Raw genomic sequence first — 18,271 nt, forward strand, 5'->3', positions numbered from 1 at the left:
TTCCTCTTAATCTCCTAGAGGAATCCTCTTGAGGCCACATATAAGAATAAAATCCTCTAAAATTTAGACGATTCCGCTTGTTCCGAAATTACTTTTTCCATGCCATGGTGAAAATTTCTAGCGACTCCATATGTGACAAGTGAAAAAGGAGCAACGTCGATCTGCGTTATCAAAAGGGGATGAAACATCCGGTACTTTGGCTGCTCTCGAGCCTCCCGCGCGAATTGGATCGAATATTAAGGTAATGATGTATTATTCAAGTTTTAACCTCCATATACCCACTAACGCACGATAAAATCCGCGCCGGAAAGCAGCGGAGCATCTCCGGCTACTGGGCGGCTTAACGCGGCCTTATGTTTTAATTTCTTCGTAATCTTCAACTCGTTGCGGGACTAACTATTATTACGACGAAACATTAGCGCGCTGAAATACGACGTTGTATTTCACGGCGGGTCGTCGCATTACGCTCGCAAAATTATATAGTAACGGAGTAATTAAGGGAATTTAATTACGTCGTTTCGCCGTCGTGTGAATTATTTTAACCTGTCCGTTTAAACTGACATGCGACGCACTTAAAAACGCGCAAGATCCGCCCGTGCCGTATTTAATCAACTTTCGTCCGCCCGGACGACTCACCATCGAAGGAGCGAAGTCTCGATAATGTATGTCCCAATATTGAAACTTCGCAACGAATGGCTGCGAAAGAGTTGCTCGTTACGCGCTCCCAACTCTAAATTGCAAAAGTTGCCTCTATACAAGCTATCGCAAGTTCCAGTCGCGTACTCTTCGGCCGTCTGGCTTCTCAAATTTAAGATCACTTCTTCGATGAAGGGCCGAATATCATCAATCGTGGAAATTACGCGTCCCTCTAATTTTCTGTGTGAGACATGACGAAGACTGAAGATCGTCCGAGGTAAAATTTCGTTGAAATACGATCCGGTAGAAACGAATGAAAATCAAGCGATTTCTCTGTTTGTACTCGCAAGAAGTGCTCGATTCTTTGATGTTCTTTGCTCGTCGACTTCCGATATGATTAGAAAACTATCGGAAGGTCGCGACGATAAAACATTTTTCTCCCGACCTAGCTTTTGCCGTATTTTTCATCGAACGAAAATTCAGTGAGCACTCGGAAGCACTTACAAGGTGCACTGATCATCAGAGAAGAAGAGAAGAACTGCAAGACGATTGAATTAGAAAAAAAAAATAAACGAGCGAAAAGGGCAACGATCAAATCGCCACGAATGGAGATAATTAAAATTCACGTTGGATGCGACATTGCACTTTTCGGCCAACAACGTATGTCTATAAGTAACGAAGATCGCAAACATTCGAATGCATACTCTCGCTTGTTTATGCGGACAGGTTATGAACTCAGACTAATGGCGGCCGTTTTAATTGTCGGAAACGTAATATCGCCCGACGGAGGTGATAAACTCGAACTTAAAATATCCGTTATAGTTTGCGCCCTCTTGTTTCCCCATCCCCCTCTTTTTCAGTTGAATCCTGGTGGCGCTCGTCTATATCCACTCGTTCAATTTCGAATTTAATCCGATGTGAACAAAGTCTAATCGTAGTATTGCGCGCACCAAAAGCGTTATTATACATTATCTTGTATTGCGTGATTGCATCTGCATTATTATATTATTAATCGTATCGTCATATTGTTATCTGTATTTGCATCAGTATAACCAATATGTTTACGCATGAATCTCTCTCTCTCTCTCTCTCTCTCTCTCTCTCTCTCTCTCTCTCTCTCTCTCTCTCTCTCTGGATAGGTTTGAAATTGTGAAAGATACGAAAAGTCGTCGCAGAAAAGAAAACCGAGTGTGATAATGACTTTATTATCCAGCTAATTTAATGATTAGCAACGTTACTCTCGGACGAAAATGTCGCGCTTTCTCTTTGCGTGTTTTCCTTTCATATAATTGATAATAATCCACACGGCGGTATAAATTTTAATTTTAATTGCACCTCGCGCGACTATCTTTCGGTCTACTCGTCCGCGCGTCATCGATCTCCTCGGGCTCGCAACTCCTACAAAAACGGAGTCTTGATGCGGCCGATGTAATTTTCGCGGGGAACGCGGCAGGTTTTTGCCGTGGCGAACGCGACGTTGGCAATAAAGCGACATTACAAACCTTAATCCCATTTTTCTTCATGTTTATCATTCGGTTCACCATTCCCTCTTAATTCCGTTATTTTACTATTCATGAAACGACACAAAACCAAGCCCCGCTCACCGGCGTTATAATTCCCGGCAAGCGAATTCCGCATTTCGAGGGCGAAATCAGCGAGAGAGAATCGAAGGGACGATAAGACACGCGACCGTAAGCATAAATTTGAATCGATCGTCCTAATTTTCGTGAGAAACTCTCGCACTCTTTTTCGCACTCTTTCCTTCCTCTTTCGCCCGCCAAATTCCGCAGACAAGCGAAAACAAGATCCTATCATTAACGCTCTCGGGCTTCGAGGGCGCTCTCTCGATGTTTGTGAGACAGGCGCGGGGTTGGCAATAAAGTTGGCCCGTGTAAGTATGAATTTTAATTTATTTTCTCTCTGAGTAAGGCGTGGAAGCTACCGAAGATGGACAACACCTTTGGCTAAAACGTCTTCACCTCTAATTACAATCGTCGGCAACGCGCGACTGGCCGATCGGCAAGATCGGGACGTCGCGACTCCTCCCCGGACGCTTCGATCAAAAATATCGTTATCGTCGTTACGCGACAACGTCCGCGCGGCCGGGCCGTCGTCGTGACGCCAATTGTTTGGCCGATAATTAACAATATAGCGATAATTACAATTCCGCGGTCCGCCCGCGCGCCGTCGAATGTCACCGCGCGCGCACCGCTGGCAATTACAAAATAGGAACTTTACGAACGTGAAACAAGAAGAAACCCTACGGCGATCGTATAGTTGCGTTGTGTTGCGTAAGTGTTACGCGTAAACTAACTGCACTTGGTACTACGATATACAAAATTTGCTCGCAACATTTTACACGTATTTACACACGTTACTCGCGCTAGTATTAATAATCTACGTTAACGAGAACGGTAACTTATGAGTTAGATTATTAATAGATACTTGGCGCGCGCGCACGGTGCATCCGAAATTCGGACGCGATCACGAACTTCTATGTACCAACTAAACTGCTGACTTTTCACCTGGAGCGTCCCGACGTTAAATTCGATAATCATCAGGTGACTCAAGATTCGCAGGTACCGCTGTTGATCGATTACGACAGTACGATAGACACTAAATAATATTCAGAGTACACAGAAAAAGGAAAAATATAACAAAAATGAGATAAAAATTTGCAGTTTTACAAAACACGGCGCGCCATCTTCCTAACTAAATAAAGTAATCGCGAATTGATTGGACGCGATATACATGCAGATAACATGCTCAAAATAATATCCAGCCCATGGTTCAGAGAGTCAGTCCAGTTAATACGTAAAAGTCTGTGTATGCGATCGTTTTCTGAACATTCGCGTTCCTCGCGCGAGTTTTATTCCCGACTCGATCGCATGAGTGACGATGTCGACGGCCCGGTCCGGCATTTCTCGAATTTCCGATCATAAAAGAGAGACACATACGCACACACGCGCGCGCACATACATACCCACACACACACACACACACACACACACACACACACACACACACACACACACACGCACGCACGCACGCACGCACGCACGCACGCACGCACGCACGCACGCACGCACGCACGCACGCACGCACGCACGCACGCACGCACGCACGCACGCACGCACGCACGCACGCACGCACGCACGCACGCACGCACGCACGCACGCACGCACGCACGCACGCACGCACGCACGCACGCACACACGCACGCACGCACGCACATACACACATACACACACACACACACATACACACACACACACGCAATAATCTTCGCGTCCATTTTCGTAAATTCTACGAGTAGTGTGTATCGAGAATTATGTCGTACGAGGGATCGATCAAGAGCGAGTTCATCCCTGCCTATCTTAACGTTAATCTCATCCTTCAGCCGCGAGCCGTGCTGTGCGACGAAAGTCGCACCGAGATGTCGTCAGACGTAGACGCGTCGTTCCGCTTGTTGTGTTTCCGCTGCGCATTCGCCACGCACTTCCCGGATGACGGTGATAATAATGCGGTAAAAAATCACGTCGCAATGTGACGCGCATGTCGCACGCACGCGAAACAGAACGATGTCACACGGGGATCTTATATTATTAATTATATCGGTGAACGCTGCGCAAACCTCTCGCCGTAATATTCCGCCGGCACACGATTCTGCCAAATTCTACCATTATTATATTATGCAAATTGCGCCAAGCGCCGCACGCGATGGCCGATTCGCTCGATTCTCCGTGGATCGTGGAAAATCAGCCTTTCGTTATTCGCAGCAGCAAACGGCGCGTCGCTCCGCGTACATCAATGTTAATTATTGTGATAATGTCAATCGTGCGACGACGGACACCGCTTCGAGCAATTCGCCCGCGACAGTCTCTCTCTCTCTCTCTGCTCTCACGTCGGGACGATACAACTGAAATTTGTGATTCCGCACATGAGCGTGATATGAATCTCGGAGACCTCACGAGAAAATGGTGGACTGACACGGCCAGTCGGCATTTCTGAAATGGATTAAGGAAATATACAGGATGTCCCGCCGTCGTCGGAAGATACTTCGGCTACGTGGATTCTCGGCGGAACGCGAGGTTGACTCGTGAACAGTCGTGGTGTGAGAGAAGGAAGTTTCTCGAATTTATTTCTCGCCGAGACGAAGTTGAGCTGAAATTAGCCGGAGGGTGGTCCCCGCCTCCTCTCCGTCCGTTTGACGCGTCATGGAATCTTTGTGGGCTGATATTTCGTATCGATCGAGGGAAGCGGCGCTCAAGTAATTTTCAGCCGCGACGAGACACCCCGTAGAAACGCTGCGCGCACTTTCATCTCGGCGAGCGTTGTATGCCGCGAGAGCGAACGAGTCCTCTAATCTTCTGATTTAATTAGTCTGACTTAGGTTAGGTATATGTATACATGCGTACAAATATGCATAGGTATACGCGCCGTACAAATCTCGGCGGCCGTACGAACGGATGTTGTATTTGCGCAAAAGCGTGCGTAAGCGTCCGTTTCTCATCTTCGACGCGTGCGAGTTGTGCAAGCTGATAATCGAAGGACCGAGTGGACAAAGAGGACACGTTACATTTCTGCGGGAGTCGAGTCGTTGAATCGATTATCACGTCGAATGTCTCGGCTTGACGTCCATTCCAATTAGCTCGACGGAAATTAGTCTCTCGCACGTTTACGAAGAATTCGGATTGCGCGTTATCTGGGAATTTCTGGTCAACTAGCTTTTACGTGCGATCTAACTTTCGTATTTTGGTTGTGCATGTATGTGTGTGTATGGAAATCTTATTTCACGAAAATTTGGTAACTTGCAGAGAAATCAAATTGTCAAAGTTACTTTCAAGACTTATTCGTAAACATGTTGAATCCATCAAATCTTTGTATCGATTCAGAAAGAAAGGCTTGAAATTCTCAATTTAAAATAATTTCCTCTTTAAAAAAAAGATAGATAGAGAGAGAGAGAGAGAGAGAGAGAGAGAGAAAATTTTTATATTGTAATACAAGATACATCGTAATTACTAATTAAGTTTAATTTAATTTTGATGCAAACGATCAACCATGTGTCAGTATTTAAAATAGTGTTACACAGCAACTTCATTCACCGGGTCCTTCGATTGCAAACGAACGATCAGGTTTTAAAACACGTCCATCCAATTGTGTCCATCCGAACGACACGGTGTGATTGAAAAACAAACAAATAAATAAATGAAAAACGGAAAAGCAGAAACCGATTGTAAAGCGATGGCACTCAATCCTAAACGATGTGTCAATCGAAGCGTGAGCCGGCTGTAAGCCTAATTAGCGGCCGTAAGCTACCTTCAGGACAAAATCGCGCGCGTCACCTGATAACTCCCCTCCGGTGCAGTATTATGCCTTGCCTGTGCAGCATCACACGTGTAAAATTTGCTTGGACACGATATTGCGTTACCGCCGTGCGATTAGTCCGTTCACTTGGCGCGGCTCGCGCTCGCCGGAGGAATTTTCCGATCGAACGATTTTGGAAACTCGATCGCTCGATTGTAACAGTAACCGTGATTGCGCGGAGCGTCGACGCAACCGTTTCAGCCGATTATCGACACTCGACGGGTCTGTGGACGGCGCTCTGGTTGAAAAAGAAATGAAAAAAAAGGAAGGAAACAGCAAAGGAAAGAGAAACGAGGGCGGAAAATCGCGCGTTTGCGCGAGGCGAGGACTCAATGGCCAGATACACGAGCGGATTTTCGTCACTTTGTAGATCGATATTCCGTTTTATCTTCCGGTTATCGTCGTCAAACGACGCGGAGATTTTAGCGGCAGGGGAAAATAAAGGAGGAGAAACCACCGACGAGGCGCGCATTTCTTTCTCTCCCACACGCTCACTTTGCCCTAATGTCCTTATTAAAGTTATTACGTCGCTTCGGAAAAAGTTGGCAGTACGGTAGTGAATTGAAAGACTCGTTTGTCATCCTCCTCTCTTCGGTTCGCTTGCCGCGTTGCCGCCGTAATCGTTTCCGCGACTCCCATCGCTCTTGCCGCCGCCGTCGCTGCTGTTATTTCGGTACGCGGGTTTACAGTTTACCATTGTCGCAGACGTGCTGTTCGCTGCTCATTTGCGCAATCCTTTTTATATTTGCTCCTCCTCTCCCCCTTTCTCCTCTTGCTGTCGTCGCGCGTCGACGAAGTAACGTCGCGAATTCGCGAGATTTCACTCGACTTCAACTCGAAATAAAATCACGTCCCAGTTCGCTGCTCAAACTCTGTTTCTCGTGTGCTCCCCGAAATAAGAACGAATTTTATTTCCCATTTCATCAGGCTCGACAGCAATCTCCAATTAAATTTACGGTATAAGTTAAATTTACGGATCGCATCTATCAAAATAAGAAAGTTGACGCGTCCTTGAAAATTACAAGAAGAATAAAGTCTCATCCAAAAGATCTGTGAGAGGAAACGCGTGATACGTATTTTTGAAAATTTTAATAATCGCGGAGCTAAGTAGGGAGTGGGGGGGCGAGAAAAATTATTCCGAGTAGACGTGCGAGAGAATTCTTGAAATTCGCGATTCTCTCTCGGCGCGCAAATTCCGCACGCGTGCATACACACACACACACACACGCACATACTCGGGCGAAATACACACGCACTACGAGTCACAACACCGATTAAAAGTCTCTATTCGATTTTCTTTTATTTTATTCTTAGTTGCACGCTTAACTTACTTACGATTTCTTTATCGATTATTACAGGCTAGAGCTCACAGAACGATCGACCGCGTCGCGTCGTCAATTTCTATCTTCCTCTTTCGCTCCCTCCCTCTCTCTCTCTCTCTCTCTCTCGCTCTCTCTGATGTCATACCTGAAACTACGTCAGCTTGATAACTGAATTAATCCGAGCAACTCGACGATGCTCTGCCCGACCTCGATTTACGCGGAAGATACGTCCCGGAAACATCGAACGGATGTTTGTTGCTATCAAAATTACGACGGTATATAACGGCGTATCCCGTGAGAATCTCGAAAAGTAAGATTACGTACGTGATTAGTCTAGAAACAATTCGTAAGTACGTAACACACCAGTGAAGAATCGCAATTGCGTTTAGGGCGCGACTCCGTGCGACTGCCCGATTTCCACCCGCGCTTCCCATCGAACAAATACAGAGCAGCAACGCGATTAATACAATTCATCGAATATAAACGTGAAAAACGTCTGGGAAAAAGTACCTTTCTTTTACACGCATATGTGTACTAGAATTTGTTTCATTGAATTCCGGAGGCGCGTATGCGTGTTGTGTATATATGTGTCTGTATCGCGATTGACGCTTATCGAAGGACGGCTGTTCAGCGTTTCGAAGCTCGAGAAAGTAAATTCCGTTTTTATTCGCAAGTGTTTGGCACACGCGCGCAGGAAAAGCACATGTCGTCCCCCGAATAAATTATCGATAAAAGTACAGACGAGAGGAGGATGGAGAGGGTCGCGCGAGCACGCGCGCGATCGCTCTTGACAGATGAAATTAATTATTGAAGTCTAATCCTAAAAATCCATGCGGCGATCCTCGCTATATATACATGTACACGTCTTCGTATCCTTTCCCTCCCCCCCCGTCTGTGTAGCTTGCGTCTCCGTTCCTTAATTAAACCGTCGTGTTTTCAACACCGGCTTAAATATAACCGAAGCCCCTGAAACTACCGGAGAGACCGGACGCGTTATATCCATCAATTTCCCCCCCTTTTTTATTTGTATATATATACAGGGTGTCTCATAATTAATGTTCCAGAGCACGTGGAAACATAAAGCGGATTAAGACAAATATAAAAGTTCCATTTTGCGAGATTCATAATAATTATCGAGTTATTAATGACAGAAATTTGAGGAGTGAGAGCGCGCCGACAGATAGATGATTGGAGAAGCGTGCAGCCATTTCGATAAAAGTGTGGCCGAGTCGATCCAGAAACTATTGCCGGTGCGCGGCGAGGGGAATGACAACGCGCCGCTATTTATTTATCCGTTTAGCCGTTGTTTTATCTCACCGCACCTACGTTTCGCCGCATGCCGCCAACCGAGAGGCTGCGACGCGACGCCTCTCCAATCATCCATCTCAACGCGCGCTCATTCGTCAGATTTCTGTAATTAATAACTCGATAATTATTGCGGATCTCGCAAAACGGTATGGGACTTTTATGTTTGTCTTAACCCAATCTACCTTCACACTTCGGCTTGGCAGCTAATTACCGGACACCCTGTATACATATACATTAATTCTTTTCTTTTCCTTTTGTTTCTTTTCTTTCAACTTCCCGTACGGCTTCTCACGCACTCAGGCACGCATTCTAGTTCAGAACGATTTAGAATTTATTTTATTGCGCGACGCGAGGGTGCTGCAGACAGATGTGTGTGTGTGTGTGTATAGTGTGTGTGTGTGTGTGTGTGTGTGTGTGTGTGTGTGTGTGTGTGTAAATACATATGTATTGCTGCGAGTACACTCTTCACGTGCATGTATCGTGTACGCGTATTTAATTCGCGTGTCGTGTGTACATATTCTCTCTCGTAATGTGTATATATATATAATATATTTCTCGCTCTTCTCTTGTGTTTGCATTTGTAATATAATATAATTTTTCTATACATATTTATATACTCTCTTCGCGCGCGCGCGCTTTAATCTTCTGCTCAACGCCGCGAGTCACGCCGTTAATTACAAAGGTTTTTCTTCTTTGTTTTTCTTTTTTTATTACAGACACAGCAGGCTGTATGCATTTTCCCACCTTCCCTAACCCTACCCCTACCCTTTCCCCAACTTCGCGAATATTTACATTGTACGTTGTGTCATCGTTAGACAAGTTCCGTCGCGAGTCCGACAGCCGACCTCTCTTTTCATTCCCTTTCTTACCTTCTCGCTCCGGCGCATCCGATCGCACCGGTCGATCGTCCGCGGTACGTAACAGCATCGTGTAATCTCGGGCAACCCGATCGTAATTAGTCTATTTAACATGATACCTTTCAATGCCTCGAACAAGCAAGTTTGCTTCACCAATGATTGGATTCGACGAACAATCGACGACGCGCTTCTCCCCAAAGTGCCTTGAGAAACTTCTTGGAAATCGTTCGCGGAGGAAGAAAGAGAGTATCTGATGCAGCGAAGATCAATCGACAGACGTCGCGAGCGCATCTAGTGTACTTTTTTATTCACTTGTGTATTAATGTTGGGTCAAGAGAGAGAGAGAGAGAGAGAGAGAGAACAGAAAACTATACGAAAATTTCCGGTGGAAATATATCCATTAAATTATATACAGTTGATTCTCGAAGCCTTTCGCAAAGTTGTTAATAACATTTCAGATCTCTCTCAGGTCTCTCTCCTTCTCCCTCTCTCTCTCTCTCTCTCTCTCTCTCTCTCTCTCTCTCTCTCTCTCTCTCTCGTTCTCTTTCTTTCCGGTGTATCAGTGATCTCCCGATATACACAAAGTATTACAGGATGCTCTTTGCAGTCGCGATCGCCTCGGAGGAGATGCGGAATGTAATGAACAAAAGAGAGACACTTCATGCTGCCAACGAAATTGTCGTGGAGCTCAAAGAGAATCCCCGCCGCGAAGAGCCAAAGACGGCGCGCGGACGATCGATCGCTACGAGCGAGCAACGATAACGATAACGTCGTAATAAACGATCGAACGATATTTCGATTTAATTAATTACCGCCTAAGAGTCCTCGCGACCGGCTGCGTGACGTCGGCCGCGAGGCTTTGAAAGAACGAGGGCATCATCTTAAGTTAGAGTACAAAGGTACGTAGGTCCCTACCTCCATTTCTTTTTTTTATTTTTCTGCTGAGTTTTCTCTTTTTACACAATCGCTCGCGTGATTCGCGTCGCGCCAAGCCGCCTCGCGCGAATAATGCTCGCGCTCGATATCGATCCCCGAGCGATGAAGCACCGCGAACAACGTCCCGAGAACGTCAAGCAACGAACTGTCGTCTGGTGTTACTTCGATCCGTCTATTGTCGAATTGTTTCTAAATATTTCAGATGAGGTATATACATGCTGTCGTGTGTACGTGTGTGACAGCGTCGATACCTCAAACAATGGACTTACTCGAGAGTTTTAGATATGTGTCTCGACCACACGCGGAGAAGCAAAGAATCGACAGATGCGAGAACGAAACAGCTGCGGATCAATAAGAGTCCCGTGAGATAAAATCGAGAGATGTTACATCGCATAACGCATTTGTCGAAATTATCGCGTCCTCGAGCGGCGTAATCGGACAATGTGAGATCGCTAATAAAGGAGAGAATGGATCACGCAAACTTGCGAATCGCGGTGAGATACGAAGAGCCCCGTGCGACTTGCCGTCGCTCCGAGTCTTGTCCTCCTCTTATCAGCCTTCTTATCGCGCTAATTGTTGGAACGCAGTCCTCTCCTCGAATCTAAGTGCGCGATTCTCGCGCACAACTTTATCATTAATGCCTCCGGCGCGCTTTGTGTTTGCATTTGATATGTTCCGTCTCTCTTTCTCCGGACTTCGTACTGCCTTGTCGGTACTACTTCTCGTTACGACGACGATCCTACATACATCGATGTGTCAAATAAGCAACAACTATCGAAAATGCTCTCACGCAAGTGGACGCTCAGACGTATCGGATGCGTCAATTCTCCGTGGAAAAGAAAAAATCGGACAGTCCGTCACATGTGACAGAGGTACATTTCACAAAAAGATCTTCTATCCCCCACTTGCCCCCATTACATTAGCGAGGTCTAAAAATAGTGATGCTAATAAACGTCGCCCACAAGTGGTAAACAGCGAGATACAGATGCATAACGTGCGCAATAAACATTCGATCACGCATACGTAATTTCAGTCGAGAGAGCGCTCGGGTTCCACTGGAAAGCAGTTCACAACAAAGCATGCTGAAAATTATCAGATCGACATGATCGCTTAACGATTAGCACATTTATATATGTACATATACAGTTTCATGTAGCTGCGTACAATATATATATATATATATATTGTACGCAGCTACATATATATATATATATTATACATAATACGTATTAAAAACCATAGATTTCTTTTGCTCTCTTCTTTTTTTCTTTTCGTCGTATAATTCGTCGAGACTGGATAGGCACTCGAGAATTTCGCTTTCCAGGAGCGTTCGATCAAGAACACCCTATAGTAGCACCCCGGTCGCGGGCAAGTTTTTCTCATTCCCCGACGGAGAGACTTTCTCGATGACGTAACTCTTACGAAACAAAGAGAAGGAGAAATGGACTCTCTCTCTCTCTCCCGGAGCCGCGTTTCGCCGCGCTGACCGCGCGCGAAACGCGGCTGAAAAGCGATCTGAAAAGCGGCGAGCTTAAGCACGTCGTGCGGTATGAAAATAGCATTCGGCGCACGAGCGGCGCGCGCCGGCGATTTATAACGGTGATTATTCATCCGGATCCGCAAGCGATATCCACGTCCCGCGTACGCGCGAGGAAGACGCGCGAAGAAGCGCGAAGCGCTCTCTCGCGTAACGCCGGACGCGCTCGCGTCCGTTCAAGCGCGACGGACAAACTGCTGATCCCGCGTACGCGCGTGATCCCGCAGTGGAATCCTGCAGGACAATGCGTCCGAACAATCGCGACGAAACGGAACGGAACGTCTCCGCTCTCCGCTCCGCGGAGGAGAGCAGGACCCCGCGCCGAAGGAGAACATTATTCAAGGGACGGCCTGACGCGAGTAGTAACGCCGCGCGAAAAAACCCTCGAGGACTCGGCCCCGTGCGCAGGACAAATCCCGTATAATCCCGCGATCCTAATTGCAATCACTCAGCCACACCTGGGTCGACCATCTCCCGCAAACTCGCCTCGTCGCCGGCGCGATTTCACCGATTAACTCGATTAATCGGTGCTGGCCGGCGCGGCGCGGCGCGCCGATTAATCGAAGCCACTGACGACGACTTTTCGCAGGAAAGATTCGACTCTCTCTCTCTCTCTCTCTCTCTCTCTCTCTCTCTCTCTCTCTCTCTCTCTCTCTCTCTCTCTCTCACACGCACACACACACACACGCGCGCACACGCACGCATGCATACACACTCACTCACTCACTCACTCCCATTCTCTTTTTCCCTCTCTTTGCCTCTCTCTGTCTCTCTCTCTCTCTCTCTTTCTCTCTCTCTCTCTCTCTCTCTGCTTTTCTCTCCCCTCTCTTTCCTCTTCCAACAAAGATCGATCCAGCGTGCGACCGAGCGTGCAGAGTACCGCAACAACAACGGGGGATGTGCGAACACACACGACGGACTTTCTGTCGAAGGGAAATCCGCGAATCGGCGCAAATCCTGACGGAATTGCGATCACAGAGGATGAAGCACTCGTCGATCCTCGCGCTTCTCGAGGATAACGATCGATCCCGTTGTATCGCCGCAGGCGAGCGTAGGTCCCGCGAGGGACATCTCCCTCGTCGATCCCGCCGTAGAGATCCCTGTCGAGTAACGAACGATCGCTATTCCGTCCTCTTGGCCGGCGAATCGATCCGAGCTCGAGAGATCGGCGGATATATGACGCCGTTGAACCTGACGACGATCCCCCATCTCGCGTGGCATCGATGCGAACGGCTTGCTTTTCTTACTGAAATTAAAAACCCGAAAAGGATGTTCATAGCCGCGCGATCGCGCGTGTGCGTGGCGATCGCAGTGTCGGAGCTCGAGACGTGGGGAAGCATATCGTCGTGTTTAACGTTTCGCACGATGACGATCGTTATTACGTTACGAGCGATTGGCTCGCCTCGAGAGAGCCGCGCGCGGCGAGCTGCTACGATGATTGAGAGACCGAGAGACGAGTGTATCGGTCTCAGTCTCATCCTGTTCGCGCGTTAATTTGCTCACAGACACGTTTCTCAAGTAGACCGAAATCAGCGATCTGAACAACAAAATAAAAATTCACTTCCGAGATATTCTCGCGACGAAACAGTACCGTGTGGTATCAGACTCGTGCAAAAGACCCCCTATTGTTCCGTTAACTATCGCCTGGAGCAATTTCCGTGAAAAAAAAAAAAAAAAAAAGAAGAAACGCAAATGTATAAATTGCGCGCGCGCGGCCTTTCTCTCGAAATCACTCGATTCACTTACAAAACGCGCGCGTCGCCGGAAATCCCGCCGGCGGGTCACCGAAAGGAGATTGCTTTGTCGTAGTTCGATTCGCACGAGCGTCTGGATGAAACTAGGCCGCCGGCGGGGGAAAGCCGACGCAAATCCGGAAAAATTGCCTGCACTCGGTGTTCATCCGGCGACCCCGCGGCCGCGAATGGCCTGCCCTCGGCTGCGCGCCATATTTCCAGGTGGCAAATGAAGCGGACGTAATCTCGGAAAATTATCTTACGCCCGCTGGCCGATCATTAATCACCTTTCCTGCCGACTTGTCCCGATCACCGATCCACCTCCGAACGATTCGATTGGTTTGCTCTTCGGCATCATCATTTCGCCTCGCTGCGATGGAGAGAATAAAAGGGAAAGGTCTCGCGGATGAGCGAAGAGCTCGAGAATCTCGCGTGTACGTCGGACTGCTTCGTCCTTGTAGGATTATAAAATGTTTCCACAAATGTGCGTGTTTAAAGAAATTTTAAGAGAAAAAAATAATTCGATTGACGACAAAAAATTGCCCGCTTACTCCTCGAACGAATAAATCTGCTCCGGTCCTGATCGCGGAGAATCGAAGCCGCTTCGCTCGACGGTATCTCAATCATCGTATTATCGTTTCGCTCCTCGAAACACGCGGGAAGATCGCTCGACGCTCGAGGGCGGTAGTGCGAATCGCCGGAAGTAAATGCGATACTCCGCATGAGCGGAATTAGCAGCGTGCGAAATCGGCTATATATTCGCAATCGCGTGATGCGCGTAATTTAACGAAGTCGCACGGCGAGACAAGCGTCGCACAGCCCGAGGACACGTTTGAAACGAGTTGATTGTTCCCAAAGATCCGCAGACGTACAGCGCAGCGGAGGCGACGCTGGTCTCCTCCCGGGGAGCAACAAAGTTACATACAAGATAAACCGAAACTTTCTCTCAGATTATTCTTTCTTCACTTTTCTTTAACGCTCATGACTCATGAAAGGTCTTTCTGAGTTTAACTCGAATGCAACACGTTTCTAACGAGCGCAGGTTCGCGCAGAAAGACGGACAAATGACCGGCATATACGTCGCGTCCATGATGACCTCGTTTACGTACGAAACGTACGGAACAAGCGAAAATCTCGCGAACACGGGCCGTAATTACAAGTTCCACAACTACTTCCGGTGGTTCGCGCTGTGGCTGCCCCTTAAAGATCGTGATTGATGGCTCACCGTTGCTTCGACCGTGGTCGGCCGTGGTTCGTTCATCGGGTTCAGCGAGCAGGCAGGTTGTGGAGGAGGACGGCGGTGAGTATCGTTTTTTTTTCGCTTTTCTTTTTCTTTTCTTTTCATTTTTTTTTTTTTATAGGTGAATGGTGGTGTGGTAATGCGTGGCGGCGCATCGCGCACACGGACGATCGTGATCGGTTTTCTCGTGATCGTCGTAAACGGTTCAAGCGGTCTCCGATACCGGGAGCGGTGGCTGCCCACCGGAAGTAGTCATGGCGGGCGCGGTGTTGGCGGTGTTGGTGGGGACCGGAAGTGGCTGTAGGACCTGCATGTCGCAGGTGTGGGAACCGCGCTTCTTTAGGTCCTGGAACAAGTGGCATTTCGGACATGTTTGAATTTTTCACCCTCTATCGCCCGCCCACCTCGTCTCGCTACTCCTCACCGCCATTTAACTCTTTCACTCACTTCCGCTCTCTCACCCTCTTTCTCTCCCTCTCTCTCTCTCTCTCTCTCTCGCTCTCTCTTTCTCTCTTCCTCTTTCATTCTCTCGTTCTCTCTCACTTTCCTCCCCTCTCTCTCTCTCTCTCTCTCTCTCTCTCTCTCGTTCTCCCAGATTTTCTTTCATTTCCTTTCTCTCTCTCTCTCTCTCTCTCTCTCTCTCTCTCTCTCTCTCTCTCTCTCTCTCTCTCTCTCTCTCTCTCCCCCTCTCTCTCTCTCCCCCCCTTTCTTTCCACCTCTCTCTCTCCCTCTCTCTCTCTCTCTCTCTTGCTCTTTCATTCTCTCGTTCTCTCTCTCTCTCTCTCTCTCTCTCTTGCTCTTTCATTCTCTCGTTCTCTCTCTCTCTCTCTCTTGCTCTTTCATTCTCTCGTTCTCTCTCTCTCTCTCTCTCTCTCTCTCTCTCTCTCTCTCTCTCTCTCTCTCTCTCTCTCTCTCTCTCTCTCTCTCTCTCTCTTTCTCTCTCTCTCTCTCTCTCTCTCTCTCTCTCTCTCTCTCTCTCTTTCTCTCTCTCTCTCTCTCTCTCTCTCTCTCTCAATCGTTCTCTAACTTCTAGATCCAAACTAAGCAATTACACTACATTTAACCTCCGCTCCCCCTCCCCTCTCTCCCACACCGGTCTCTTCACTCTTCGCTCTCCTCGGGAGAGAAAAGCGATCGTCGATTCCACGGCCGAGAGATATCGATCGATGTAGAACCTCGCATTTCGATTTCGCGAGTCAAAAGGGTCTCTGGCGATCCGCGGATCGCGATGCAATCGGATTGACTGCGACCTTCCGAGCGATCCCTCGCAGCGACGCGTGCAAATCTTCCGAGAACGAGGCAGTCGGGACGAAAATCTCGGGGGCGACTTCCACCGCCGAAGAGCGAAGAGAGATCGAGAGACGATGTGGGGCAGGGGCGGGGGGTGCAGGAGGCGAGGCGAGAGACGAAGAGAAAGTATGGTTACGCGTGCACAGAGAGAAAGAGACGCATGCGACAAACGGAGACAAACAACAGAGAGACACAACGAGAAACGGAAACAATCGAGAGGGAACAATCGAGGTGCGAAGCAAACAACAACACAACAAAGGAGAGTAACAACAATGACAACAGCAATGTAACAACCATGACAGTAATAACAAGAACAATACATTCCAATAGAGACGCAGAGAATACGCGCAGGTGGAAAGGAGGTAAACAGTGCAGGGCCGAACCAAGACGCTTTCGTCGGTGTCAAAATAGAGCGCGCTCGGCTCGGTGTATGCGCTCTCGCATTACGCAAATTAACGCAAATGTACGCGGTTTGCTCCTGCACGAGCGAGACCGCCGCGTTTTGCTCGACGGAAAACACAACGTAGATCTCAGCATTCGCGTTCGACGGAGATGGCGAAGATCGACACGTGCTCTCGCCTCGGAAACTTTCGGAAAGTAGTTTTGCATTTCTCGGCGAAAGAGCGAAGGCGCAACGCCGCAGGACGCATCGACGGAAATCTCGCAAGTGTGTGAGAATCGAAATCGTTCACTTTCTCATACCGCACCAGTCCCAATCATTCGACAATTCCATTCCCCGACGAAGATTTCAGTGTAACAGGAAACGTGCGACGGCGATTTGAAATCAAAATATATATGAAAGGACTCGTGAACGTGAATTCGTGAATGGAGATAAGACATGCGATGAATTTCTGCTCGAGATGCAAAATCGTGTGATCTCCACGTAATTATACTTAATTAATAAAACTTTCCCCTGAAATATAAATCATCACACCCACGATTTCCTCCATCTAGCTGACGTACGTCGAATCGTGTAAAGCCAAATTCGTGATCTGTAATCAATCAAGCGGAACACAACCGCAGCGTGTAGATTCTTCGCAGTCGCTTCGCGAAGATAACCAGCCGGAGAATTCTCGCCGGTCCTCGGGAGGCGCCTCCGAGAGGTGCACGCAGGATCGGCCCTGCGTTCGCAGCTTGCGGCTGCGACGGATGGATATCGCGGATGGTAAATCAGTCAAAATTCGACAGCCGCGACATGCGAGGTGCGTCACAGAGAGAAGTCTTGCAAGCACAGATCGTATAAATCGAACAGTCGTGAGCTCGCACAGCATAACAGCGCTTACAGCATGGCGGTCGTCATACTTTACGTCGTCTCTAAGTCGACTTTTACGGCTCGTCCTGGCAGCATGATCCCTCCCCCGAACGGTTAATCGCAGAGCCTTATCGCGCAGCGATCACGTCGCGCTTAACGCGCGACAGCTCTTCCACTTTCCGCGGCTCGACTTGCGCGACTGAAGCGCGACCGCGGATCGATCATATCGCGGACGTTTAATTGCGCTATTAATTATGCGCAACGCCACCGCCGCGCAATCGTCAATCGATCTCTCGATTGTTAACGCGAATGAGCCGAGATTGCACGGTCGATTGCACGGCGAGACACAAAGCGCAATTAATCTTTACGGTACGAGTCGCGACAGCCGCCCAACCCTCGCCTTTCTTCGCCTTGATAGAGCGATGCGTATCTCATAATGATCCGTCATTTTTTGCGCCAATTTTATACGTATCATTTATATGTATGTAATTACTTTATTACACATAAACACATAAATGTCCTCGCGATTATCACGCTCGGCAAGTACGATTAAAAAATCCGTTATTTTTTCGGAACGCATCCTTTTCTTCTCAGCAAGAAAGAAGAAAGCTCGCACGAAATTAGCGAATGTCCTTTCCAGGCTCTCTACCTGTCGTACCGAAAGGATTAATTACGTTACGTAATTTGTTCCCGTTTCATTTCTCGCGTGCGTGTGTGCGCAAGAACAAATTCGCCCACGCGAAACGCGAGGCTCTTGCAAGAATTCGGATGTGCGTGCGTGCGTGCGAGTTTC

General features: G+C 48.0%; 2 protein-coding genes across 6 annotated transcripts in view; both read right to left on the reverse strand.

Moving 5' to 3' along the window:
* Positions 1–18,271, reverse strand: part of Shal (potassium voltage-gated channel protein Shal) — a 129,970-nt gene that overhangs the window by 5,565 nt on the left and 106,134 nt on the right. For 2 of the 5 annotated variants that reach the window (XM_025299256.1, XM_025299255.1), the window contains one exon: positions 15,040–15,282. The exons of 1 other annotated variant lie outside the window; for it this stretch is intronic. In XM_025299256.1, coding sequence (XP_025155041.1) covers positions 15,142–15,282 — 141 coding nt within the window. In that variant the 3' untranslated portion in view covers positions 15,040–15,141. Of the gene's footprint in view, positions 1–14,920; positions 15,283–18,271 lie in introns of those variants that run through there. 2 more of the 5 variants (XM_025299254.1, XR_003112968.1) reach the window with 2 other exon arrangements.
* On the reverse strand, positions 9,051–12,294 carry LOC112588634 (genetic suppressor element 1-like; the record flags this gene model as incomplete). Its single annotated transcript, XM_025299260.1, has 2 exons — positions 9,051–10,013; positions 12,037–12,294. Coding segments are annotated over 2 exons (327 nt in total), but the record flags the coding sequence as incomplete, so codon positions are not given.

This window comes from Harpegnathos saltator, unplaced genomic scaffold (genome assembly GCF_003227715.2).
Source record: "Harpegnathos saltator strain DR-91 unplaced genomic scaffold, Hsal_v8.6 scaffold255, whole genome shotgun sequence".
Classification (NCBI taxonomy): domain Eukaryota; kingdom Metazoa; phylum Arthropoda; class Insecta; order Hymenoptera; family Formicidae; genus Harpegnathos; species Harpegnathos saltator.